A 26026-nucleotide genomic window follows, 5' to 3' on the forward strand; every position below is an offset into this window, starting at 1 on the left:
GGGACAGGGGAGGAGCAGAGAAGAGGCTCCGTCTGGGGTTTGGACGCCCGGCGGGTTCCTAGTTTCTTAAAGGGACCTGGTTGCAGCGGTTGGTCGAGGGAAAGAAGACACCAATCCAATCTGGCAATTACATCCCAAATTTATCAGCGTCTCTTTTATCTACAAATATCGCCAAGACCTGGGGTTACCCCTCAGGAAGCAACTTGAATTCTGACGCTCCACGCCCAGGCTGAATTGCAATTCACTCCATCGAAACTTCTGGGGGAGGTAGTGGAAGGTGGGATTTCGACTAATTTACAATGCAGAAAGGTTGGGGAAATAGTGGTTCATTCATTGTGTGACAGTTCTCTGAGAATGACTGGGTGCTGTTTAGTATCATTTTTCCCCCTAATTTTATTCTATTAAAGAAAATAGAGAGGGGCAAAGAAAATACGGATTTATTTTTCACCACGTTGGAGCCCTTGCTCCGCAGGTCAACAGCAGATCGTGAAAAATGAGATGAGTGGTGATAAGAAGATTGGAGTGAATAATATAGGGTGTAGTGGAAAAATAAAGGGCTTCCGGCTCCGAACCCCCAGTGGTGCCCCCTCCTGCTGTCAGGGCTCCGAGGAGAGCAGTTTGCTGAGATATATACGGTTTCTAAGAAATGTTTGTGTGTGGTTAGAACTCAGTTTACTTTGGCAGGCCAGTCATTCAGTTTTATTACATCACTGACACATTTTGCATGAGAATTCTTAGTAAAAATTCAAATGACATTTTTTATTTGAGTGTCAATTAATGCCCAGCGACTCTCCACTGAGAATGACAATCATATTAATCATGCTTTTCTCATGTGCCAACCAGACAATGTAGCTTTAGTCATCTAACCAGCTTGACCCTTGGCTAGTAACTCATTTCCCGGTCCTTGAAACAACCTGCTTGCCTCTATGGTCTGCTCAAAGCAAAAAAACTGCTAGCTGGAATGTGTGATATGTGGACAGATGGTGCTGCATCAAACTCCCAAGCTTGTCCTGGAGGGGGATGGTGGACTCCGCTCCCCCTCTACGGGCCCAGTCCACCAGGGATCGTGGATGCCTCTGGCTTCCAAGCCAGGTCCACAGAACCACCATGGCCTCTCCTGGAAATTTCCTGTGCTCTGCCTTTGGTAACTTTTAACCTTTCTTTGAACTTTGGCCCAATTTTCTCAAAGTCATTGGTGCTGAGTTTCAATTTAACTAACTTTTCTGAGAGCTTTTTGGTGTCAGGCCCTGAGCTAGGATCAGGCCCAATTCCTGTCTCCAAGAAGCTCCCAGTCCCAGGATGGATGCAAACTCCCCCGACCTCTGGGCTTCTGCTGGAACGTAGGCTCTACAAGGGCACCGTGTATCCGCCAGTGCCTGGGACAAACAGGCACACCTTAATTGTTGAGTTGATGCACGAGACATGGATGTGAACAAGCAGACAGAGGGGGCTAAATGCCCTGAGTAAGACCCAAAGTACACTGAGAAGCTAGAAGAAGAAAAAGTTCATTGTGACTGGGAAAATCCGAAAAGGCTCCTTGGAGGTGGTGACATTCGAAGGATGAACAGGATTTCTCTAAGCAGGAAAGAATTAAAGGGCTTTCTGGGTATAGAAGACAGCAAAATTATAGAACATGAAAATGAGTGCATATGTGCTGATTAGGGTGGAGTTAATGATTATAACAATGAAAGAAGAAAGCTTTTTGATCATGGTTTTTGGGCCCTAGTCTCTGAGAGAATGAATGGCCTTTTCGTGGCTGCCTGGCCCCGGGCTGTCATTAGACCAGAGCTGTAACACCTTACTCCTCAGTTAATGGAGGGATTCCAGCCACGGTATTGGAATGAGCCAGTTAGAACTGTAATAAACCATTTAAGCCAAGGTTAATGCCTCTTCTGCTCAAATTTCTGGAATATTTGCAGTGGCAATGAAGTAGACAGGATGTGCTCCAAATCATAAATTCTAGTAAAAACACACACCAGGCAAACCTGTGCTAAGCGACCTTTACCTAGTCCATACTCTCGAAGTCTGACCTCTACAAAAGCAGACATCATGTTCTAGCAGTTAACATTTTCAAATTGCTCAGAGGGCCAAGGGTCAGAAGGGTTTGGGGAGGAGGAGGAGGAGGGACCAGTGGTGGGAACTAAGGCTGGTTTCAGCCTCTGCAAGGGGCACCGCCTTGGGCCTCAAGTGGAGGGAGGCAGGGAGACCAGTGGAGCGTGGTGGCAGGGAGGATTCTACTGGCGGCCAGACTTTTCAGCAGCAGCCAGAGTGTCGGTCCCAGATGCACAGGCCCACAGAGCTGCTGCTGTGGAGTGGTCTCTGCCACGCCTGGACTACCTTCTTAATAAGCATGTTTTTTAATTTTTTTGCTGAGGAAGATTAGCCCTGAGCTAACATCTGTGGCAGTCTTCCTCCACTTTATATCTGGGCGCCGAAGCAGCATGGAAGACGAGTAGTGTATGTCCTAGCCCAGGATTCCGAACCCGCTAAACCAGGCCACTGAAGCAAGGCGCACGAACTTAACCACTATGCCATGGGGCTGACCCCTTAATAAGCCTGTTTTCAGCCTCAAGAGGACAGAAAGGTCTAGGCAAATTCAAACCCCACTGTGTGTGAGTCGTGCTCAGAGCCTGTGCTCAAAGACCCGGGAGGAGGACCAGGCTGTCTCCCGGGGGCCTAGAATTGGGCCAGCCTCGGGGGCCTGCTCACCTTGCAGAGAAGCTGGTCACCCCCTTGGAAAGCACATCGAAACTGAGGCTGCATTTCTTTGGCCAGGAAAGCTGGCAGTACCATTTACGAGCCCACACCACAGATCTGAGACAAGGCAGTTCCAGAACAGAACATCAGCAAAGTCAGTTGGGAAAGAGATTAGAAACTGCATTGGACTGCAGACAGCACTTTTTTTTATGACAGTGCCCCATCTACTGGTGCCAGGCAGAAGTGCCATTGGTGGGATGGTTTCTCACCGAACTGGATAAGCCAGTGGTTGAATCAACACACAGCCAAGTCACAGCTGGAAAGAAATCCAGCCTCTGACCCAACATCAGAGAGCCAGCCTTTTAGCTCACAGAGGGCTTCCAAGCCAGCTCTCCCCTCACCTTATTTTCTGCATAATGCTCCTGCCTCTCGGTCCCCCTCCCCCAACATCCCACTGAATGAACACTGGCTTCTGACATGACAAATGACAAATCTGGGATCTTCAAAATCATCCAACAAACATTTGTTGTGAGTCTCCCGTGGATGTGACGCAGTTGCTGGGGATATCGCGCTAAAGAAGACAGACAGGTCTTTGCTCTCATGGGATTCACATCCCATGAGGAGGCAGATAATAAACAAATAACTAGTAAAATATCAGATAGCGAGACATTTCTGAAGTAAAGAAAGCAGTGTTAGGAGTGGGAGGTGGCTGGTTTCAACAGCAAGGACGGGGAAGGTGCCTCCGGGCAGAGATCTGAACGAGACGGAACCAGCCATGCAAAGATACGAGGGGAGAACATTCTAGCCTGTGCTGGCCAATACTGTATTCACTAACCACGTGTGGCTATTGAGCACTTGAAATGTAATTGGTCTAAATTGAGATGTGATGCAAGTGTGAAATACACAAATGGATTTTGAAGATTTAGTAAGACAAAAAGAATGTAAAAGATCTCAGTAATTTTATAGTAATTATATATTGAATGATAATATTTTGACTCTGGTGAGTTACCTAGAATATATGACTAAGATTAATTTTGCCTGTTTCCTTTTGCTTCTTTAATGTGGGTATGAGAACATTTATAACTATATACATGCACAACATTGTGCTAGCAGAGGGCACAGCTAATGTGAAGGCCTCAAGGTGGGAATGAGCCCAGCAGGTTCAAGGACTCTCAAGCTTCAAAAATCGCACTGTACAGTCTCAGCCTCTTATTCTCCCAGCCCTCTTCACTCCTGACCCCTATCATATCAGTTCTTTAACCTCCTCAGGACCTCTAGGATCTACATCAGCATTCCTCATAGAATGGACTCACCCACTGGCTGTAGCAGAATTCTCTGGGCCAGCTCCCGGATCCCATTCCTAAATGAGAATCTCTGCTTAAATTCCTCTGTGATTGAATACATACTAAAGTTTGGGGAGCCCTGCCCTAGCCCACTTCATTTCTCCCACTATGGACTCCTTCCTAGCCTCTTATCTTTTCCCTGCTCCCCATCCAATACTTTCCAGATGAGCATGGGGTCCACAATTTCTGCACACCGCATCCACCCAGCAGAGCCTCCACCCTGAACCACTACTACCGTCCATATGCTCTGCTTCTGGAGCTGGACTGCTGAGTAGAATCCCTCAGCTGTTCAGGCAGTACCTCGACACACGCTCTGACCCCTGCTGTGGTAGGCAGAATAATGACCCCCCCGCCAAGATGTCTATGTCCTAATCCCCAGAACCTGTGAATATGTTACATGGCAAAGGGGAAGGAAGAGAGCAGATGAAATTAAGGTTGCTAATCATCTGACCTTAAAATAGGAAGAGTATTCTGGATGATCCAGATGGGCTCAATAGAATCACCAGGGTCTTTAAAATGGAAACAGGAAACATTAGGCTAAGTGAAAAAAAACAGACACCAAAGGTCACATAGCATATGAGTGCATTATATGAACTGTGCAGAATAGGTGAATCCATAGTGACAGAACACAGACTGGTGGTTGCCAGGGGCTAGAGGGATGGAGGAATGGAGAGCGACTGCTTAAAGGGAATGGAATTTCCTTTTGCGGGGATGAAAATGTTTTGGATTTCGGTGGTAGTTGCATAACATTGTGAATGTGCTAAAGACCACTTAATCATTCACTTTAAAATGGTTAATTTTATGTTATATTTATTTAGAAACTGGAAGAAGAAGGCAGAAGAGAGGGTCAGAGTGACGTGATATGAGAAAACCCTCTCTTGCTGGTTTTGAAGATGGAGAAAGGAGCCACAGGCCGAAGAATGCAGGCAGCCTGTAGAAGCCGGAAAGGGGAAGGGATGAATTCTCCCCTAGAGTTTCCAGGAAGGAGGCCCTACTGACACCTTGATTTTAGCCCCTTGAGACCTGGGTTGGACTTCTAACCTGCAGAATTGTAAATTTTTGTTGATTTAAGTTTATGGTAATTTGTTTCCGCAGCAATACCCCTCCCATCCAGCCAGCCATCTAATAATCCTTCTGCCACTCCCCTCAACGAGTGCCCCGAATCCTCACCAGTTTCCGAAGCTGCCTGGTCCCCATCACAGTCAAGCAGAGGACCTGGTGCTTCCTCAAAAACACTGAGACAGTTAGGGCAACATTAACTGTGCCAACCTCAACTAACCCACTCAGCCACATCCATGCTCCTTCCCATCTCTTTCCTCCGGGCTCCAGGGTCTCTGTTTACCTGCGCCCCTCAAATCCATCCTCCACACTGTTAGCAAGCACAGATCTGACCTTGCCCCTCTTCCCTCTATAGCCATTCAGTGGCTTCCCACCAACCACAGGTTAAAGTCTCAGCTCCTCACTGCAACACATGAGAATTTTCAGGTCTGGCCCCTGCCCACCTCTGCAGCCTCATCCATCACCTCTCCTGGCCTCACAACTTCTGCTCCGGGGATGGAGAATATCCTGTGCTTCTCCTCATGCTCATGAGACTGTTTCTTGTCTTCCTGCCATTGCGTATGTGCTTCTGTCTAACTGGAATGACCTCCTCCTGCCACTTCCTCTGGCTGATCCGTACTCATTTGTAAAGAGCCAGCTTGGGTACCATCCTCTCCGGAAAAATGTCCTGGGCCTCCTTAACTCCTTCTCTACGCTCCCTTGTATGTATCTCTACTTCTGCATTTGCCTTCTTGTAATGTTATTGTCTTTACCTCTGCCTCCCTCACTAGACTGTGAACTCCTTGAGGGCAGTGACTATATTTAATTCATCTTTCTGTCCCCAGATCCTAGCCCAATGCCTGCCACCAAGTCAGTATGCAATAAACGTTTGTGGAATGAACATTAACCATGTGTTTATTTTCATAGCAGACAGACTGTCCTGAGCACCGACTGTCAGAATTGGAAGGGCCCTTTAAGACAATGTAGTCAACACCCCTGGTGTTACAGATGAGGAAACCGAGACCCTGAGAATACATATACATGGCCATACATTTTGTTAGTGACCAAGCCAAGATTAAGACCCATGTGACTTGAGTTTCAGTTCAGGGCACTTTCCTTCGGCTATACATAAAGTCAGAGGCTTTAAACACAAAAATGTGCAGAACACGTGTTCTACGCTCTCCTCTTCTCTGAAAGGCTATGTTTTGGGGGCTCGTGCGTTCATTTGGTGGGTTGGGCAGGAGCAGCCCTCGTCAACCAAATATGCTTCTCATGACCCAACTGAGCTGCCGCTCACTGGGCGCCTTAACGAAAAGTCCCCTTGGTACTTGATCTCACTGTCACCAAAGAGGTAAGAGCCAAGCATGACTGTCATGGGATCTACACGGTGACACTCTGGTCCCCCTAGTGGTTGAGATCATACTCAGGTCCATGAGACTCTGGTGGTCCACTGGGTTCCTCTGCTCTGCCCAGTGACCCTTGACCTCTCTGGGATTTCCACTTCAAAAACAATGTGAGTTGTAGTGCCCTATCTCTCAGGAAATGTATAAAGAAATACCAATGAAATTAAATGCATAAGGTAAACACTTGGAGATTTTCAAATTGAGCATAAAGAGGATACTATGCAACCTGTATTTTAGTTTGTCTCTTATTTTTGAATTTCTCTCTGGGCATGCGGGCCTGGCCCATCTTTAGTTGGGCTATACAAATGAGCTGGCAAAGTATCAGCTGTTCAATCACAAATATTAACTTTGCTGGCCTCTCCCCACTAGGTGCTGGGGAGATGCACATGGTCTTGCCCTTAAGAGGATTATAATCCAGTATTCAGTGATTCAGAGAGGACTCGAGGAGGTACTTTGGGAGGCTGTGGGGGATGAAACACAGGTACAAATGAGTTTGACCTGAGATAGCGAAGGCTGAACTTAACACAAAGCACTGTAGGGGCTCAGAGGGAAAAATAACCTCTAGCCAAACAGCACAGAGACCAGGGCTCTCATCAGGACGGGATGGGCTTCATGCTTCTCTGAAGGATGGGCAGCTTGCTGCAGAGAGAGACAGGAGCGAGAAGTCCAGAGGGAGGAAACCGCTCATACGGATGGTGGTTAATGTTGAAAACTAATGACTGAGGCAACAGCAGGAGATGCAAGGATGCTGAGCACCTACTCCGTGTCAGGCACCACTCTAAGCGCTTTAGATCATCCTGATGTTTCATCCTCATGAGAGTGTTCGGGGGTCCTTGATATTCTTTTCATTTTACGGAAAGAGAAGGCTGAGGCCTGGAAGAGTTAAGAAACTTCCCCAAGATCTCCAAAGCCTATGCTGTTTGTGTTTGAGTCAGGTTGGGGCCTGATTTCAGAGGGCCTTGAATGGCAGGCAGAGGCACCTGCCAGGCTGTGGTGAGTCACTGGAGGCGTCTGAGCAGGGACAAGCCACGATCAGAGCCAGAGCTCAGACACCCACGTTCCAGCCCAGACTCACTGAGGGTCCCAGAGCAAGATGCTGCCCCTCTCTGGGCCCTCGCCTCCCTGTTTGTGAGCTGAGCAAATTCTCTTCCAGTTCTAAGATCATCGGAGGCTCCATTGGTTCCCAAGGCTGCCACAACAAATTACCATAAACAGGGTGGCTTGGAAGAACAGAAATTTTTCTCTCACAGTTCTGGAGATGTCCTTTCTTGCCTCTTCCCAGCTTCTGCAGCTGCCAGCAATCCTAGGCATTCCTTGGCTTGTAGCTATATGGCTCCAGTCTCTGCCTCCGTCCTCACATGGTGTTTTCCCTGTGTCTTCCCTGTGTGTGTCCAAATTTCTATCTTCTTTTTTTTTTTCGTGAGGAAGAGTGTCCCCCAGATCTAACATCTGTTGCCAATCTTCCCCTTTTTGCTTGAGGAAGATTGTTGCTGAGTTAACATCTGTCCCAATCTTCCTCAACTTTATGTGGGACGCCACCACAGCATGGCTTGATGAGCAGTGAGAGGTCTGTGCCCAGGATCTGAACCTACGAACCCCAGGCTGCTGAAATGGAGCACGTTAACTCGACCACTAAGCCACCAGGTAGGCCCCCAAATTTGTATCATCTTATAAGGACACTTGTCATTGCACTAGGGCCCACTCTAATCTAGTATGACCTCATCTTCACTTGATTACATCTGTAAAGACCCTATTTCCAAATAAGGTCACATCCACAGGTACTTGGGGTTAGGACTGGAACCTATCTTTTTGACAGACACCATTCAATGCAAAACAGAGGAAATCGCAGTAGTGAGAGGAACAATAGACAAGTCAGATGTCTACAAACTCCAGAGGTCACCCTGTGGGCCAAAATCCCGGAAATGCTCTCTCCATGACCCTTGCTTGCCATGAAGCCCCTCCTTTCATTTATTGCTTGTTTGGAATGTTCACCACCTGAACAAGACCCATGCAGAAATGCAAAGGCAAGAGAAAGAGTCAAAAGAAATGAACCTGTGAGCCTTACAAGTGAATCTTTCTCCTCACTGTCACCAGAAGCAAGGACCAGATCGGTGTATCCCCTCTGAAGGTGGAGGGAGGAGAAATCACCACTCCTGCATGGTTTGCTTTAACCCTGAAGCCTTGGATCTTAATGTTTCCATTTGTAATAGCAGTATTTGTAACTAATGATGACTAAATTTGCCAGATGATGGTTCATGGTGCCTCAACCCTCACATGACAAAGGGTGCAGGATGTCGTCCTCTCCCTGAGTTACATGGTGGAGGCACTGCCCTGCCTTTACCAGCCTAGGCACCCTTTCTGAGACCACCATTGTTCCCCTGTTACTTCAGACACTAGGGTGAAGCAGAGGGCAGCAGGAAGTGGAAGGGAACCTATGAGGGTAAAGAGCCTATTAAGCGCCTCAGCGGTCCTCAGTTCCAGCACCCTCTTTGAAGCATGAACCTGCTTTAGTACATCCTGACCCTTGGTTATTAGCCTTTGCTTGAACACGCCTGGTGGCAGGGAGCTCACTACCTTTCAAAGCTGTCCATTCCATCTTTGAACCACTTCGATTGTAGGAAGGTTCAAACGAATTGAGCCTAAAATTTCGACTCTGTGGTTTCTACCCATTTGTTCCAGTTTTCTTGCTTTGTGTCCACTCAGAATAATCATCTCTCCCTTCCCTATACTAATCATTCCCATAAATAGAAATGGCACCATGTACCCCGGGAGTCCCCTCTCTTGAGGCCAGTCTCATCTCCTTCTCCTTTTCCTCATCCCCTCACCATCCAGGTTGACCTGTAACACTTATTAATGTAGTTATTAGAGTGATTTAAGGGAAGGGGTCACATTCAGAGATAAAAAGTAAGGTCTAACTTGAGAGGTGGTGTAGTTCAAGGCCCCACCACTGACTTGAGCGATTTACACTTGGATGAGTTCCTCTGACAGGCTGATCACCACTAAAATGTAAGCTCATGGGGGCAGGGAGTTCATCCAATGCCGACCCCCCAGAGCCTAGTGATGAATGAGTAAATGAATGAATGAGAGAAACCTGGTGCTTTCCACCTGCAGATTTTAGAGTTGGTGATTTTTAATTCTACTTCTAGCCTCCTTTGTTTTACTTTGCTTAACTTTATTGGGTTTCAATCTCTACCTCCGAAAGTTCAGAAAAATAACAGTGCCCTTTCTCACTCGACTGTCGTGAGGAAAAAGATAATTGCAAAGTCGTTGGGAATAGAAGCCCCGAGATATTCCACATATAACTACAGGAGTTGGGAAAAAATTCATAGGTTCAAATATAGTGTCCACAGGATCTGTAGCCTGTATCACCAAAGCAAGAGATCTTTTACACTTTTCATTGCACTCACAATGACTTGCACAAGCAGGCAATCACTGTTTGACTGAAGTGACTCAAATTAATCATTTATAACAACCACAAATGAAAGGCAGCTGAATTGTTGAAACTGACTCATGTGTAAGAATCCACCCGTTTTCGACAGGGATACATTGAGAATCCCAGTTAATCGAAGGGAGTTTGCCTACTGATTCACTGACTTTGCAGAGACTGCCAGGCTTCTATTTCCACAACCCTCAGCCTTGTGCAAACTGCTTCAGCGTCCTTGTGGAAAAAAGTATTGTAGAGAAGGGGAGAGCGGCAGGGGCGGGGCTGCAAGTTTGCCTGGGAACAATTTTTCTGCCACTGACACATCTTTGGCCAAGCGGTGAAAAGAAAAAACAGAAACCCACCCACTCTCCCCTCTCCCTCCCCAGAAAGATGTGGTGCCCAGAGGCACAAGAGGGTGGAGTTTGAGAGCTGAAAGCTACTCCAAGGTTTGTTCCTGGGTGTGGGTTTCAGGGCTTGTAACTACATTTGTTTAGCCACAGTAAATCAAGTATTACACAACATCGTGAATGAGAAACACTCTCTGTGTTGCTATCTGGAAGCTGGATATGAATCAAAATCAATGCAGCCTCCTCCAGGGGTCAGCTGTTCAGAGAATCCTGGCTCAAACAGAAGGGCTCTGCTGTGGGGGAATCAGGAGGATCTGACCAGTCTTCTAGACACAAGCCTAGGGGATGAGCATTTCCACTGTCTTCACAGAGTGATGAGAGGAGTTTGGCTGGATTGTGTTGTTCCCTGAAGTGTGTGGGTGAAACAGTTGAAGGCAGGGACCTGGGCTGATTCATCTTTGCAACCCCCTCACTGGGGCAGCGGCCAGCACCTTGCTCCACCCTTCACACCACCATCATCCCTCCCCTCTCAATCTCACTTTGTTTCTCTGAATCTGGATCCCGTGATCTTGTGTCATCAGCATCCTCAATTCCCTTCCTCCTCACCTTTCTCAATGAACTAGCTCATTATCCCTCAACATGGATCAATTATACATCTGGATTCTCATCTGCATCCTTGGGTTGCTGGGGGAAAACATTTGTTGATCTGTGAAAATTGGTACTCCACAAACCACTAGGCAATGACCTTGCAGCATTATCTCATTTGCTACCTCTGCAGGACAAGAATTATTATCCCCATTAACCAGATGAGAAAACTGAGGTTCAGTTAGTTCTTTTTCAATGGTAGATTTGAGGAACATTTTGTGGGAAATATTAGAATTATTTAAGCCTTACTTATTTGTCAGCTAAGAATAGTTACTGCCATTTTAACCTTACAAAGTCAGTGTCTTTTTTTGTTTTTTTGTTTTTGTTTTTGTAGGAAGATTAGCCCTGAGCTAACTACTACCAATCCTCCTCTTTTTGCTGAGGAAGACTGGCCCTGAGCTAACATCCATGCCCATCTTCCTCTACTTTATACGTGGGATGCCTACCACAGCATGCCTTTTGCTAAGCGGTGCCATGTCTGCACCCGGGATCCGAACCAGTGAACCCCGGGCCGCCGAGAAGCGGAACATGTGAACTTAACCGTTGAGCCACCTGTCAGTGTCTTTTTGACTCCTCACCAGTCTTGACTAAATTATCACTTTATTTGGTGAACAGTTTTTGGAGCCCATGAGAAGAATGACGATAGAAACTCAAAGTGTTTGCTTTCTCTAAATCTCTGGAAGTGACAAAATCCGGAAAAGGAAATGAGGGTGAAATTCCAATTTCCAGATTGAGCTCCAGGAATGAGAAGGCAGGTTTCTATGTATCATCTACGGTTGTTTTTGTCATTAGAATGTAAAATCCATTTAATCTTACTTTATGAGTTAGTTTTATCTTTAACCACTCAGCTCCAAGAGATACCAGGAACTGTCTGCTTATTCTCTCCCATGAGTCTTCTCCATATCTTATTTCTGGAAATTATGTTCAAGTTTTTTAAAGATATACGGTTTCTAAGTTGGGAAATGGGAGAAACCATTCCTTCACCGATCTCTGAGCACTGCCTTCCCAAAGCCTCGCTGACTACTACACGGCTTCTCAGCAACCCCTTGGGTGTTTCCCAAAGTTGACTCCAGTTCAGTAAGAGTCAGCAGTGAGACATGGCACACAGTGGGCTTGGCAGGGAATCCAGAGATGAGTGGGTGATATGGTGCCAGCTCTGCATGCCCCTAACTTGCTGTGACTGGACTTTTAGCCAGTCCACTTCAGTGCCTTCATCTGCACCAGAAGTAAGTAGATCTCTCTTGCTACTCAAAGTGTGGCCCACGAACCAGACCATCAGCATCAGCATCACCTGGAAGCTTGTTAGACATACAGAGTCCAGAGCCTCCCTCCAGACCTTATTAATCAGAATCAGCATGTTAATGAGCTTCCCAGAGGATTTATATGCATATTAAAGTCTGAGAAGCACCGGGTTCTGAAATACCCGCTAACAACCCTCATTTTCCCCATTCCCCAGGAGCATATAGGATAGTTGGTAAGGCTTGGGTTTGACTCCTGACACCACACATAGTCCATCTATGACTTGGGCAAACTTCTTCCTCTCTGAGCATGATAAGGTCAAGGTGGTTCTCCCAGTTAATGCAATTTCGGTAAAAGGCCCAGCGCCCATGCAACTCTAATTTGTCTTTTTATATTCCTATTATAGAGAAATTAACATAAAATGAGGAACAAAAGCTCAGGCTACAAAGAGTGGAGCCGGCTCACTGTCTTCACTTTATTTTAACTATTAGAAAATTTTAATACAATTCTAAGTGGAACTTTTAAACTTAAAAAAAAATTATTTGAAATAAAGCATTTAATTCAGATCCTGTTGGCTTTCCTTGCAACCTTGGAAGAATAATGGAAGCATTATTCATCCTTTCATTCCAAACTTCCATCCAGGCGGGGACTTCTCTCCCCAGTTCGCAGCTCGGAAAGACTAAGTTAACCAAAAGGTACTTAGTTGCTGGGCTTGGACAGATGCGACCCCACATCTTGAGACACCAGAGGAAAACCAACGCCAAGAAGCAACGCCACCTCGCGCCAGCCACATCCTTCACCCGAGACTCCGCCTCCTCGTGACGAAAACAGCAAGGAGGCGGGGTTAGTACCGCCAATGTGAAAGGCCATGTTTTTCGAGTCTCCTAGTTCCTCGCCGGACGCCAAAGACCGAAGCACAAATCTGGAAGGTACCATTCGTTTGATTCCAGCACTCTATCCAAGTTTGAGATATTCGTAGAGATATCTATAGAAAATTAAGTTTATAGACCATTTTTACATTTATATTCTATAATATTGGCAAGTGCGGGATATATAAAGGGCAATTTGGAGTAAGTTATTTCGTTTTCCCTTCAACTCGGGCCTTCACTACTTGGGCTCGCTCCTACGTCACTTCCGGGATCGCGCTCTTGGGGACCGGAAAACGCGAGCTAGGCAGAGAAGGTTCGTGTGGCGGCGGTGTGCTGATGGGCCGGAGGAGAGCGCCGGGGGCTGGGTCCCTCGGCCGGGCGCTTATCCGCCATCAGACTCAGCGGAGCCGTAACCAGCGTTACGCTGACTCCTGGGTGAGACAGACCGTGTCATCTTTCTCAGGCTTTCTGTCTAGTTATGAGAATATGAATGTCAGGAAGCCGAGGGTCAAAGGTCCTGGAAATTTTCCAGAGGAAGCGACGCAGAAGAAGGGTTTTGAAGGATGAGTATAAGGTTCTGCCAGGACGATAAGTAGGCAGAGGACACAGAGGCTGAAGCTTGAAAGGAGGGATAGTGCGATGATGAGACTGGAGTGAGGTCTTGAAGGGTCTTGGTTTTTGTCATATAAGCCATGGGAGCTTGGGAAATTTCTGAGCAGCAAAGACCAAAAACTACTCTTTTTGTATTAATTTGTTCAAAGAATTGACCTTTCCAGAGGAGCGAGTTGCTACCAGAAATACGAAATAACTTAAAGCCCTGCTTCTCCCCTGTTATTGCCTGATGGTTTCACTCAAAGATGAACGCTTCATCTCCAAAGTGTGGCTGGCCAGCGTAATGTTTCCCTAGGGCCTAGGACGGTCATCGTTTTCGGATTCTGGACACGTGGATGGAGTAGTTTGACTTGTGTTTGTGATGTTTGACATTCATGGCCCCCAGGGATTTGAGACTCACTAAGTTCTCAGTAAGAACCTGTGCTGAAGTCAGGGGTGTCCCTGATGCTAACTCAGCATGTGCCACTACCGCACCACCTGATTTCCGTTCATATAATATGCAGAGTAAACAACATATGGGGCTCATCGCTATTCATCAGGTCAAAGTTACTCTGGACATTAGACTTTGTTAGATGATCATTTTAATTACGTAATCATTAGATGACAATTTTAATTGATTTTTCAAGCAGCTTGTTACTAATATAGCTTTTAGGAAGTGGTGGGAAGATTGAATGTGAATTCTAAAGAGAACTGGCGTCTAATCTTTACTCTGACTTTTTTTCTGGTTCTATGGCCCTGGGCAGACCACCTAACCTTTTAACCTTAAGTTTTTCCATTTTTTTATACCTGTACTGAGCAAGTAGTTAGGGTGGTGTGTATCAAACGCTGGGGTGTGTCTGGAACTTAGCTAAGTATGCTGCAACTAGCGGTTTTTTAACCTAACAGAATAAAATTCAAAATGTCAGTCTGTTACATGTAATAAGATAACTTTGTTTCAGGACTCTTTTGTTTATACTGCATGGTACAAAGTTGTCTCACTATTTGTATCCCAGCATTTGGGTCACTGTATAAAATAGATTTCACACCGTGGGTCGCCATCAAAATATTTTGACCACCAGTGGCTGCCAGGACAGAGTCTGGGTTCACATTCTATATCTACTACTTATTAGCTGCAATGACATATAGGCAAGTTATTTTATCTATGTAAGCCTTTCTCCTCATCAGTAAAGTAGAGAGACAATAAAATTTACTTCAAAAAATTTTGAACATTAAACGAAATAATGAATGGAAAGTGCCTATTATGAGGTAAGAAAGTGCTCATTTAAATGTCAACTGTTATTAGTATTGAGTCTAATGGGGCTGACAGCACCCTCAAGAACACAGAATAGTTAGTTCCTTGGGAGTTTAGAGTTTGTTTGGATGTCGAGCAGAAGGGAACAGCTGTATTATTATTACCCTGTGTTTTCTTCATAGTTGCATACAAGTGAACTCAGTGATGGCTACGATTGGGGTCGTCTTAATCTTCAGTCGGTGACTGAGCAGAGCTCCCTTGATGACTTCCTTGCAACTGCAGAACTCGCAGGAACAGAGTTTGTAGCTGGTGGGTTGTTTGTTGCAGAGTGCACGTGACACTGGTCACATTTCCATCTTTGCAGACTAGCTGCAAATAAGTCTACATGGAAGTGTTTTGCGGACCCTGCTAAACTCATAAATGAGCTCTTTAACTCAAAGGCAGATATCCCAGAAGCAGTGTGGGAAGGTCCAGTTGAACGCAAGATGTGAGGTACAGAATGTGCCACAGTTTTAAAATTCAGCTCTAATAAGCTCTTTAGATTATACATCATTATATCACGTTCAGGAAAGTCAATCTCTCATAGAAAAAAGACCAATCAACGTTATGGTGGACAATACCAGCATTTCCAGAAAATGTTTTCTGATACCATTGTTAGAAGCAAAATCCTGGGCCTGCTGCTTTTACTTAGGCAATTTGAATTAGATCCTAAAGGACTTGTCAACACATTATGGTGAATTCTTCCGAATTTTTCCATGCATGTAATTTGTTTTAGTCACTGCTCTCCCTTGTTTTTTTTGTGTCTTCTAAGCACTTAGAAAAGTACCTGGCACAGAAATAGCATTATAAACTATTATTTCTCTCTTTTATTATCGTAAACGTTATTCTGTTGTTTAGCAAATTCACTTATTTGTTCAAAATGCTTTTATTGAGCTCCAGCTACTCTCAGGCATTGTACTGCCTACTAAGAGTGCAGTGTTGACGAAGACAAATTTTGTTTCTGCAAAATTTTGTTTTAGGTGCCATGAAAGAAGTCTGTAGCAGACAATGGGATCGTAAAAGATGGAGTTAGTATTTGTTTTGTCTGAAGGAAGACTTGGGCTGGTCAGAGAAATCTTTACCCTGGGGCTGAGTCTCAAAAGATGAGTAGATGTTAGAAGGACAGTCAAGATGACAGGCAGGCAGAGGACTTAAGCTAAGATATCAGCAGCAACCTACATTGTTCAGAAAATGGTTAGAAGTTTGTCCTCCCTGGTGCTTAAAGTACACAGGGGCAGGTTGTGATGAGCGAATCTAGGGAGGTGGGTAAAGGTCAGATCCGGCAAGAATAGGGGCTTTAAAGGAGTCTAGAGGGGTTTAAGCAAGGATAAAAGGTGATTTCAGGTTTCATTCTTTGAACGATCACTGATGGATTCTGAGGATGACAGACCAGTTAGGAGACTTAAGTCCAGCAAGAGAAGTGGCCAGAATTGAAATAGTAATAGTAGAAGAATGGGGAAAAGAATGAGAGTGGGATTGTGAGGGAGCCAGAATAAACCCGACTTTGTGGAGGGGTGAAGTAAGTGAAGAGCGAGGAGTGGTAGAGCCACAGTTGGAGGCAAGGGGAAAAGGGGGTGGAAGGTAAGGAAGTTGACTTAATGGGGATGTTGTATTCTTTTAAGATATTTTGCTGTGGCAGGGAAAGAGAGGGGTGTGTGTGTGTGTGAAAGATCAAGGTTACTATTAGCATGTGCACAGGTTCTGGGGTGAGAGCCAGTAGAGAAGGAGAAGTCGAAAATACAACATTTGGTTTAGTTGTATCTATTAGAAATTTAAAGTATATGTCCTACAACCCAGCATTTCCACTTTCCAGTATCTACCCGAGAGCACTGGTTCTCAAATTTTAGTATCAGAATTACCTGGAAAACTTGTTACACAGACTCCTGGGCCCCTCTGAAGATTCAGTAAGTGTGGGTTGAGCCTGAGAAGTTACATTTCTAACAAGTTCCCAGAAGATGCTGTATCTTAACAATGAACACTTGGAAACAACCTAAATGTTCACTAGGTGGGCAAATGGCTGAATGAGCTGTGGTATAGACGTGCTATGAAATGCTATTGTAACCACTGGTCCTCTAGAACCAGTTCAACGGACGCCGTCTTAACAGAGTAACTAAGAGTGGTTTTTCAGGAACTGAGAAACAACCCCTCACCCAGTTTAGGCCGGTTGAGACCACCAACCCATCAACTGGGCCTGTGCAGATGCCTTGTAAGTGACCTTTTTGACATCAAGGGGCTGAAAACTCAACCCTGAGATCATATTAACGCTGCCATTTTTTGAACACGCATCCTATGAAGAGCCGTTAAGCTTGACCACACTTGCGCATATCGTCAATTATGTTACTTCTCTCTACCTCCAATCATCTATCTCCAGACTTCAGACCACTCTGTCTTTCATCTCATAAATTTTGCCCCAAGCTCTGGATTGGGAAGACAGATCTGAGAGCTCATGTCTCCTGTCTCCTTGCAGATGGGTCTCACAATAAAGCTTTTTTTTTTTCCTTAAAAGCTGATGCTGTAACACTCGGGTCTTTATGCGTATCAGGCAAGAGAACCTCAGTTTTGTGCGGTAACACCATGTGGCAGTTAAAAAGAATGAGGTAAATTTCAGGCTACTAATGTGAAGGATCTCCAAGACCAATTATCAAGTGAAAAGACCACGTTGCAGAATAGTGTATATAGTGTGGTACCACTTGCATTAAAAAAATAATCTGACCAATCCATATATGTATGTTTATATTAGGAAAAAACTTGGAAGGCCACGCATTTAATCAGTAACCTCAAGGGAGAGATCTGGGATTGCAGGAGTGGGGAGAAGTTTGGAGGTTGGTCAAAGAGAATGTTTAGCTGGCTATATTGTTGAATTTTTTACAAGGAGAGCCTGTGTATTGTGTAATTGTGTAATTAAAAGTTAATTTTTAAAAACATGAAAGAAAATAGAGATTAATAAGGAAATGGAACATAGTTTGAGTCTGGAAGGAGATGGGAATAGAATGGGATCAAAAGCAGAGTTGAGATTAGCTTTATAGAAAAGAAGGAACACAGCTTCCTCTGAGGCTGAAAGAAGGAAGCTGAAGGTGGACGCACACACTGAGAAATGTGTAGATGAGAAGCTGAGAGGGTGCATATCTAATAGCTTCAGTTTTTCTCTTGTTAAGGTAGAAGATCATCTGAAAGGAAGTGGGTGGAGGAGGCCTTGGGAGCTTAAGGAGAGTAGTTATAGTTTAAGGAATGGGAGAAATAAAACCAAGAACATAGCAGGATTTTCTTCCTTCTGTGGGAAGTCCTAAGAACTTAGCTAATGTTGAGCCCACACATTTGTATTGACAGTTTGATGTTCTGATATAATGAGAAATATATATTTAGTTTTCTTTCTGGGTTCCTGACATGAAAATTTCTAAGACCTTTGGAGTCTCTGGAGTGGTGAGTCTTTTGTATGCTCATGAGATAATTGGTGCTTGAGGACTCCTAGATAGCTTCAGGATGGGGATTGGTGTCTAGGCAGACCCAGGCATAATTAAAGGATTGGACCTGTTAGCTCAACTCTGGGGAGGCAAGAGGGCTGGAGATTGAGTTAAAGCCTCCATAAAAACCCATTCAGAGATTTGGTATCTAAAGTGGGGCAGTTTTCTGGGACTGAGCCCTAAAACCTGTAGTATCTGACATTAACTCTTGATGGTTAGTGTCAGAATAGAATTGAATTTTAGGACACCCAGTTGGTGTCCAGAGAGTTGGAGAACTGGTTGTTGGTGTGGGAAAACACACATTTGGTGTCAGAAGTGTTGATAGTAACAACAGTTCAGAGCCAGGTGGCTGCATTATTGTGTGATTACTTGCAGCAGCACTCATAGCATTGCTACTGAAATGAGAATGGGAGTGGATAGTTGGTTTTCTCTAAGGTTGGAGATTTGGGAGTGGGTACAGTGGAGTGAAGAATTTGATGATGTTCATTCAGAGAGTGGTTGAATGGATGTATCATATTGTTTTAGCAAATAGGGAAAAAAATGAAGCTACGAGTTGGATGATGGACTAGGAGAAGAGGAAAGAATCAAGGGGCTAGAGGTGTTTGCAGAGGTTGGACAAAGCAAAGTGGGATTGTTGGGTGGGAAATCATTGGAAGGAGGAATTCATGTGAAAAAGTTGTCAGACATGGGGCTAGAAGATGTCTGTTTTGACTGTTGGTTGAGGATGGCGTGAATGAGAATGGTGGTTGGGGTCACTGTTCTGGGTTACTGGACTGTGCAGACCACGGTAGTAGATAGTATCAGTGGTCTGACGAGGATAACGGACCTCCATCTTTGCTTAATGATCAGGAGGAACGTTGGTGAAGATGTCCTGTTGTCTTTGAATAGGACCTTCCCTTAGCATTTCGGTAAGAAGCTCAGCTGACTTCTCAGGTGCTTATCTCGGTGGAGTCACCTCCCCATGGAGATGAGGTGGCTGTGTGTGGTGAAATAGAGAGGCCTAGAGGTCTCTGTAGTTTGTACACGGACTTAGCATTTCTTTATTTCCTTGAATTCCTTTAAATAATAATTCCTTTGAATAAATGAATTCTTATACAACATTTCATTATGGGCACGCATCATAAATATATAAATTATAGTAATATAATAGTTCACCACTTCTAACTGGAGTCTCTTTGCTGAATCTTTGCTTCCCCCTGCCCCACTCCTCTTGTCTTAGAATTATTCTCTGTATGTAAATGAGGAGATTGGTTATCCTGAATCTTTACAATCTCTTCCTGCTCTTACTGTTTCTGTTTCCATAAAGTGCATTCAGCACACGGAGTTTTATAAACTCAGTACTTGAAAAAATGGTTGGCCTTTTGAAAGCTTTAGTAAAGGTTTTTTCTTTCTTTCATTCCCTTTTTTTAGCATAAAACTTCATTTGAAAATTATAATTTGCCCAAGGCTAATGACATCTAAATCAGGATAGCTTAAATGCCGTTTTAGGTGCTCAAATTTGTGGTTTTCCAAGTAATGGCCCACATTCACTATCTATATTGCCACTTGAGTAACAGCACTTTTCTTTTCTCTAAACAGAGAAGCTTAATATTAAGTTTGTGCATCCTGAGGCTAGAACTGGACTGCTGTCTTTTGAGGAGAGCCAGAGAATTAAGAAACTCCATGAAAAAAACAAACAGTTCTTGTGTATACCAAGGAGGTGAGTTGAACAAGAATGTAGGACATTACAAGGCACGAGAAGGCCACTGAGTGTAAAATTTTTAATTTAATGTTCCCTTTGTTTCTGCTTCCTTTTCTCAGCTGCCATTATTAAATCCAGATCCCCTTTTTTATTTTGGTAACTCATGTGGAATTTTTTTTGTCTTCTGTGATTGTTTTAGACCAAAGTGGAACAAAAACACTAGCCCAGAAGAACTCAAACAGGCAGAGAAAGATAACTTCCTAGAATGGAGACGTCAGCTTGTCTGGTGAGTGTTAGACCATGTGAAGATTGGCCTTGAAATTCTGAGTCAGACATATTGGTGTGCTTGCATTGCTGTTTGCATTTTGGAGGCTCGATTCTTTTAAAAAGGATGTGTAGATTTCTTCTTATGAGCACAAATAGCATTGCTGGGTGTACATACATCCTTGCACAAAGATGGTGAGTTGGTTACTCTGCTCCATTGCTGGCTGTCTCTCCTTTTCGTACTCTTCTCTAGCCATTAGTCACCCTGGAGTTGATCGCTGCTCTCTTGAGCATTCTTCCAGAAGGAGAGGTATGGGAGAAATGTCATTTTGTGTGATAGATAAACTTCCAGGGCTTTAATAGCTTAAGTATAAAATTTAAATTTGATTTTCATATTGACTCAGCAGAAAGTATATACAAATAATTTGACAGTTAATAGTTGTGTATTTATTTTTTAATGCAATGAATTTGAGAATCAGTTATACTACTTGAAACCTTCTGTTATAATCTGGCAAAGATATAAACTTTTCATTCTAAAGCCAGGCTAGAAGAGGAACAAAAGCTGATATTGACTCCATTTGAAAGAAATTTGGATTTTTGGCGCCAGCTCTGGAGGGTGATTGAGAGAAGGTAAGTTACCATTTTCTTTTGGTGTCATGAAGACATTGTACTAGTGTTATATTAGATTTGGGTGTCAATATATGCTCCTCAGCCCAGGGACGAGGTATAGAGGGGAGGCACACAGGGATTAAGCTGTGCAAAAGGCTATTGAAAATTATCATAAAAACTGAAAGTATGATAATGTACTTCTTCTAAATATAGGTGTTTTTTGTTATTAGATTGATAAGCATGTGAGAAGGATGAACACTTTCTGTAAGATGAGTTCTACACTTATAGTTATTTCAACAAATTTATGTTGAATTCCGACTGGTAATATGGAAAATATGGGTGTGAAAAGGGGTAGGTATCTGCCTGCAAAGAGCAAACATGGGGGGAGGCCAACCAAAGTGCCAGGCACCAGGAGCACATGGATGAATGAAATGCAATCCTTGCACTCAACATGACTCAGTACCTACTAAAATACAAAGATAATGTGATTCCTGCTGTGTTACAGATAGAAAGGCAGTGGGCCGAGTCATTGCAGTGGATAAAGATTGGGGGAAATCAGGGGGTGATTTATTTTGTTTTGTGTTTTGCTGAGGAAGATTAGCCCTGAGCTAACATCTGTGCCAGTCTTCTTCCACTTTATATGTGGGTCACCACCACAGCATGACTAAGAGTGGTGTAGGTCCTTGCCTGGGATCCAAACCCGAGGATCCAGGCCGCCAAAGCAGAGTGCACTGAACTTAGCTGCTACACCATGGGGCTGGCCCCAAGGGGTGATTTGTTTAAATTGGGCTTTAATTCTCTGAGAATTATTTTTAATAAGTTGAGAATGGGAGATTTTCAGTCTTTTCCTTGTCCTAATTGTTAGAAGTTAATAAATCAACTTTCTCCAGTCTCACCTCTTTGGTATAGTTAAAAGGTTTTTGTTTTCCTCAAAGAGTGTGAATTATTTTCAAGGATTTCATAAATAAATCTTATATTTGAAGTGATGCTTTTTAACTGGAACCTTCAGGCTCTTTTTTTTTTTTTTAATCCATGAAATATACCCAGTAAGAACGTTAGGAAATAGGGTACTTTAATTGGGATTCTCAGAAAAGGATACAGTCATCCGTGGGGATACATTTTGAGAAATGAGTCGTTAGTTGATTTCGTCATTGTGTGAACATCACAGAGTGTACTTACACAAACCTACATGGTGTAGCCTAATACACGCCTAGGCTGTATGGTACTGATCTCAGGGGACCACTGTTGTATGTGCCGTCCGTTGTTGACCGAGATGTTATTATGCGGCACGTGACTGAGTTAGCACATTTAGCATTGTGACTTGGATTAAACTTGTAAAAGTCACTTACATTTCTTTTTAGCGTGGTGAAAATGTTCTGGAATTACGTAGTCGTAATGATTGCACAACTTTGTGAATATACTAAAACCACTGAGTTGTGTACTTTCAAAAAGGGTGAATTTTATGATGTGTGAATTATATCTGTTTTTTGAGAAGTCACTTCCTTCCCTCCCCCATCCTGCTCCCTTGGGGACAGAGAGCGCTATTGGGCTGGGATGTGGGGAGGTCAGGATAGCAAGGCAAGTCTCTAAGCCTGAAAAAGTAGAAGCTTGCTGCTCTGGGCAGACCCCTTTGAAGGGGCTTGGGAAGACCCACTGTGATTCTCTGGGAACTTCTGTGGAGCAGAGTGACCTGATCTCTCCTTTGGTGCGTCATTAGCAGGTGAGGGTGTGTACTCCAAAGAAAAATGGTAACAAGCTCTAAAATATCAAAACCTCGACCTTGAGGGAATGCCCCCATCTGCACGCTCTCTTTCCTTTGTGTTCCTTTTTTTTCTGTTTATTCTGGTTTCTGACTCTTAGGTAGGAGGCCTTCCTCAGATGTCAGTGATGTTTGTTGTCTGTTCATATTTAAAAACGAAGCATTACAAGGCCAACTGACAGGACTACCTGTTTAGGTGAAGTTTGCCACCTGGTGAACTTCACGATCGGGTGACTGAGCAGGGATCAATTTTATTTTGTTGGAATAATCCAAGATGTTACTATCTATCGGCGTTCTCCGTAGGGCCAGCCAGTTTCATAAAGAGAATGAGGCTAACGGCAGTGGTATAATGCCAGGGCGTTGGGCATTTTCACCATTTGTTATGTAGACTCATGTTTAATCCCCTTTTTCTCAGCGTGGCGTTTCTTTCCCGCCTTCTCCTGTGTTTGACGTCCCAGTTTTGAAGCCTCTCAGGTTCATTTTCTCCGTAATAAACCCTGGCCTTCTGCCATTGAGAGAGGAGATTGAAGGGGTGTAGTTGTCTGGCTGAATGAACAGGGGAGCAGACCTCAGAGCTCCCTAGTCAGACTGGTTTTAGTCCCATACCTCATTGTTGCCTTGAGAGTGGATCTGACGCTCCTGATCCTGAGCCTTCTTGTGGTTCTGGGACATGAACAGGTTTGCTTCTTGGTTAGTTTGACATTTTAGTGCTGTTCTTTCTTCCTCTTTGTCCTAATGAGTTTCAGCCTTTACTTCAGTTTTTGTAGGTTTTGAGAAGGAGCAGAGGTAACCGTATGTGCTCATTCTTCCACGTTTAACAGGGAGGCCCTTTACATGCTTTTTGTGCTCCTAAGCAAGCCACTGGTTTCCCCAGAGTGAGCCTGTACTTGTTGAAACTTCTCGCTTCACTGGATTTATAATACAGCTCTGTTATTTTTCTTATGTGATATTTCTCTTTTTATAGGAGAGAACATGTTTCTAACTCAAGGAGTCTGATTTATATCACATGGAAGTGGATCTGAATTACATGGAAATATTACCAATAAAGTGACTGCTGCCACATCTTTTAACAGGACATGTTTTCTGATGTGTTTTGTACAGCAGATGTCTCCTGTTTGGTAACAGGCTAAGCCATCTGCCTCTTTAATTTCAAGTTATCAGGAAAGATTTGATGTATAACATGTCATTGAAATGCAGGAAACTGCTGAGGCACTCAGGGCAGAACACTGTATTCCTGTAAGATAAGGCGCTTCCATTGTTGCGTAAGCCCTTCCTGGTACATAGCTGGCACTTTGCTCTGCATCCTAATTCAGCACACAAAGCAAGCTGTCTAAAATTTGTCTTCTTTTCTTAGTGGTTTCTAAGCTGATTATTCTTCCTTCATGTTTGATAGGTAGACATAATGTTTGTGGACCTTGTAATTTTAGTTTATCAGGCTTTATCCTTTTCTTTGCAATCATTCTTGCATTTACTGTTAAATCCTCACAGTTTGAAAGTGGTAGATATCACCTTAAAGAAGAAATACTGGGACCCACTTAATTAGAGAACTTAAAAACAATTCCTCATAAATTAGCAAGTCTATGAGTTCCTTTGAATCACAAGATTGTGCTGGAAATTTAACTATCCTGAAAGAAAATCCACTTTGACTGTGAAAGCCTGCCCTAAGTGGTAACCTTGAGTTGTTACTTCCTTGGTGTTCAGCGTTGCCTGAGTTACCTCGGAACAGGCTAACCAGGTATGGACATGGGGGAGACCGCTGTGAGGTGCTGGTGCGTCTGCTCCTTATTCCCGTTCGGTGGCAGTCACAGCCGGCCCTTAGAGTGTCCTCCCAGCCACAGAGGCTGAAGGAAGGGAGCATCCTCCCAGAGACGTGAAGTACTTACTGCTGCAGTGCTGGGCTGCTGTAGTCCTCACTACATTTGTGAGAGATTTGAGGGGCTTGCTCTCAGCTGCAGGAAGTTTTCTCATTGTGACGTCTTCTTGTAGTTGGACTCATTCCTGATTCAGCGTGGCAACTTATGTTGGTATTTTGCTGTTTTGTATTTTTGCCATTTGAATGCATTCTTGGAACTGGTAGATGATCATTTGCTAGATGTGTACTTTCTCTTGTCAGCCCTGGGTTTAAGTAAGATATAGGCTTCGATAGTGGCAGCTGTCAGCAAGTGATTTATTAGTTTACTTTTGAGGCCTTAACACAACTGTAGATTAGGTACTGCATGAGCAACAGACCTCACCTTGGATTGAAGTATTTGGAATACTCTTTTTATCTTGCCAGGAGAGTTTACTGGAAGATACCATTACAGTTTTAGCAGTGAAACATCATCAGAGCCTCTCCAGGGCATATGATAGCAGGCAAATGTTTTAATTAGCATGGCCTCTGGTTCTGACTGCCAGAGTTCCCAGTCTGGCCTCATCACTTGGTAGCTGGTGACCTTGGACAGGTTACTTAACTGTTTCTAAGCTTCAGTTTCTTCATGTAAACTGGGAATAATTGTACCTTAAAAAGTTACATATGTCAAGTGCTTAATGTGTGGCAAGTGTTTGCTCCTGTTATTACATGGTCAGTGTTTCCTTTCACTTCACAGTGACTGGAGTATCTCACGTTTGTTTTTCAGTGACATTGTGGTCCAGATAGTAGATGCTCGAAACCCACTCCTGTTTAGATGTGAGGATTTGGTAAGTAAAGTGTGGCAAGATTCAAACGTAAAGTCCTTGGAGCAGCAGTGGGGGGACAGCATCACTGTAGCGTATGGACAGCATAGTGGTAACTGGAGGCAGGCATTCCTTCTGTCCTCGCGCTTTGTTTGTAAGGCCTCCCTCTCCTCCCAAGGTCAGGAGCTTGCATAATGCTGCTGTTTGGACAGATGTTTTCTCTTCTAAAACAATTGTTTCCATCTGCAGGAAGGCACAAACACTTAGATGAACTTTCTAGATTTTAGTTTAGAAACTACTTTGTTAATAGACATTTGCCAGTGTTTCTTTTTTAAGAGACATCAGTCAAAATAGAATTTACTTTCTTTAGTATATTCCTAGTCGCTTTATTTCTTATCCATCCCGTTAAGTTCTCTCTTCTCACACCTTAGTTATTACTTCCTGTGGTATTGTACAAGTGAACTAAGTTTGTAAAGCACCACAGGGAGTAATAATTAAGGTATGAGGATTACATGAAATAATACAGGCTTTGAATTAATCAGACACTGTACGCATGTGAAGTATTCCTGTTTTTGTTTGAGGACCGTAGTCGTAATAGTACAGATTTTTTGTTTGTTTGTTTGTTAAGATTGGCACCTGAGCTAACGTCTGTTGCTAATCTTGTTGAGTTTTTCTTTCTTCTTTGTCTTCTCAAAGACCCCCAGTACATAGTT

The 26026-nt window shown here is 43.9% G+C and overlaps 1 protein-coding gene across 1 annotated transcript in view; it reads left to right on the plus strand.

Moving 5' to 3' along the window:
* Positions 1-13281: 13281 nt before the first annotated feature.
* Positions 13282-26026, plus strand: part of LSG1 (large 60S subunit nuclear export GTPase 1) — a 30535-nt gene continuing 17790 nt past the window's right edge. Inside the window, exons 1-6 of the mRNA XM_014843420.3 lie at positions 13282-13440; positions 15031-15157; positions 19927-20047; positions 20229-20315; positions 20837-20923; positions 25277-25337. Of these exons, the coding sequence (XP_014698906.2) occupies positions 13342-13440; positions 15031-15157; positions 19927-20047; positions 20229-20315; positions 20837-20923; positions 25277-25337 (582 nt within the window). The 5' untranslated portion in view covers positions 13282-13341. The remainder of the gene's footprint in view (positions 13441-15030; positions 15158-19926; positions 20048-20228; positions 20316-20836; positions 20924-25276; positions 25338-26026) is intronic.

This window comes from Equus asinus, chromosome 5, assembly GCF_041296235.1.
Source record: "Equus asinus isolate D_3611 breed Donkey chromosome 5, EquAss-T2T_v2, whole genome shotgun sequence".
NCBI lineage: Eukaryota > Metazoa > Chordata > Mammalia > Perissodactyla > Equidae > Equus > Equus asinus.